Source organism: Lagopus leucura, unplaced genomic scaffold (genome assembly GCF_019238085.1).
Source record: "Lagopus leucura isolate 7727_CA_CO unplaced genomic scaffold, USGS_WTPT01 13677-0_obj-0_obj, whole genome shotgun sequence".
Taxonomy (NCBI): domain Eukaryota; kingdom Metazoa; phylum Chordata; class Aves; order Galliformes; family Phasianidae; genus Lagopus; species Lagopus leucura.
In genome coordinates, this window is record NW_024963401.1 from 1 (window position 1) to 1,307 (window position 1,307).

At 63.7% G+C, this 1,307-nt stretch overlaps 1 protein-coding gene across 1 annotated transcript; it reads left to right on the forward strand.

Annotated features, from left to right (window-relative positions):
- Positions 1 to 240: 240 nt before the first annotated feature.
- On the forward strand, positions 241 to 1,166 carry LOC122191121 (speckle targeted PIP5K1A-regulated poly(A) polymerase-like; the record flags this gene model as incomplete). The annotated part of the gene is made up of 2 exons (XM_042891311.1): positions 241 to 883; positions 976 to 1,166. Coding segments are annotated over exons 1-2 (312 nt in total), but the record flags the coding sequence as incomplete, so codon positions are not given.
- Between the last annotated feature and the right edge of the window lie 141 nt (positions 1,167 to 1,307).

The following is a 1,307-nucleotide window of genomic DNA, read 5'->3' on the forward strand; positions in this document are numbered from 1 at the left end:
CCCCCCCACACACCAACCCACCCCCAGCAACGGGAGGAGCGAAGTGGGGTCACAGAGATGGGGGGCAAAAACGGGGCTCACGTTGCCGGGGAGGTGCAGAAAGGGAGCGGAGCGGAACGTTTGTGTGTGTGTGTGTGTGAGTAGGGGGAAGGTGGTGGGAAGGACCGCTTCCGGCGGAAGTTGGCTGCGGGGGCAGAGCTGGGGAGCTTTGGAACCGAGCTCGAGTTTCCGGGGGTAGTAGAAAAGGAACGGACCCGGGCGTGTGTGGGTTGCGGCACATCCGGCGGGAGTTAAATGGGGGGGTGTTTAGAACAGGGCTCGAGTTTCCGGGGGGAGCACAAAGGCGCCGGACCGAAGTGCGCAGGAGGGAAATAAAGCGCTGGAATAACGACTTCCGGTGGAAAATGGTTGCGCAGTGGGGAACTTCCGGAAAGGGCTTGAGTTTCCGGCAGAAGGCGGCAGAAAACGAACGGATCGAAACGTGAGCGCAACGGAAAGGCACTGGGAAAGGCCACTTCCGGTGAAAGTCGACTGTGGGGAGAGATCCGGGTGTGTGTGGGGGGGGGGCGTCACGAATTTCCGGTAAGGAGCAGAAAGCGACGTGAGCGCAATGGAAGCGAGGGCAAGATGGAGCGACGGTCCACTTCCGGTATGGATCGGAGATATCGCCGACTTCCGGGGGAAGCTGGTCGCGTAGTCTAAGCATATCCGGCGGAAGCTGGGGTCGCATCCCAGCGGAAGTCGCCTCCGGGTGCAGCCGCCATGGCGGCGCGCAGCGCGCAGGAACCGGAGCGCTCCCCTCCACCGGACGCGGACCCGGACGTGGAGCCGCTGCCGCGGGGCGCGTTCCGCTGCCGCCTGTGCCACGTGACTGCGGCCAACCGTAAGCCTTACGTTCGGGTGTGGGGGGGGGGGCGCGCCCGGGGGGGGGGGGGGGGTCTCGGTTCGTCGCCGTTTTGACGCCCCGCCTCGCAGGGCCGAGTTTGAAGGATCACCTCCGCGGCAAAAAACACCGGCGGCGGCGGAGCCTCCGGGCTGAGCGGAGCTCCCAGCAGCTTCGGAGCCTTTTCGTCAGCGGCTTCGCCCGCGGGACGGCGGCCGAGGATCTGAAGGAGCATTTTGCGGCCTTCGGGGAGGTGCAGGCGGTGGTGGTGGACAAGGAGAAGGTGGCGGCCCCGTTCCCCCCCCCCCCCCCCTTCCTCAGTTTCTCCCCGTTTCCCCTTTTTCCCTTTATTTTTTCCTTTTCTTTTTCAACCTCCCGTTTTTTCTCCCTGTTAATTATCGCTCCCCCTTTTGTTCTCTTAATT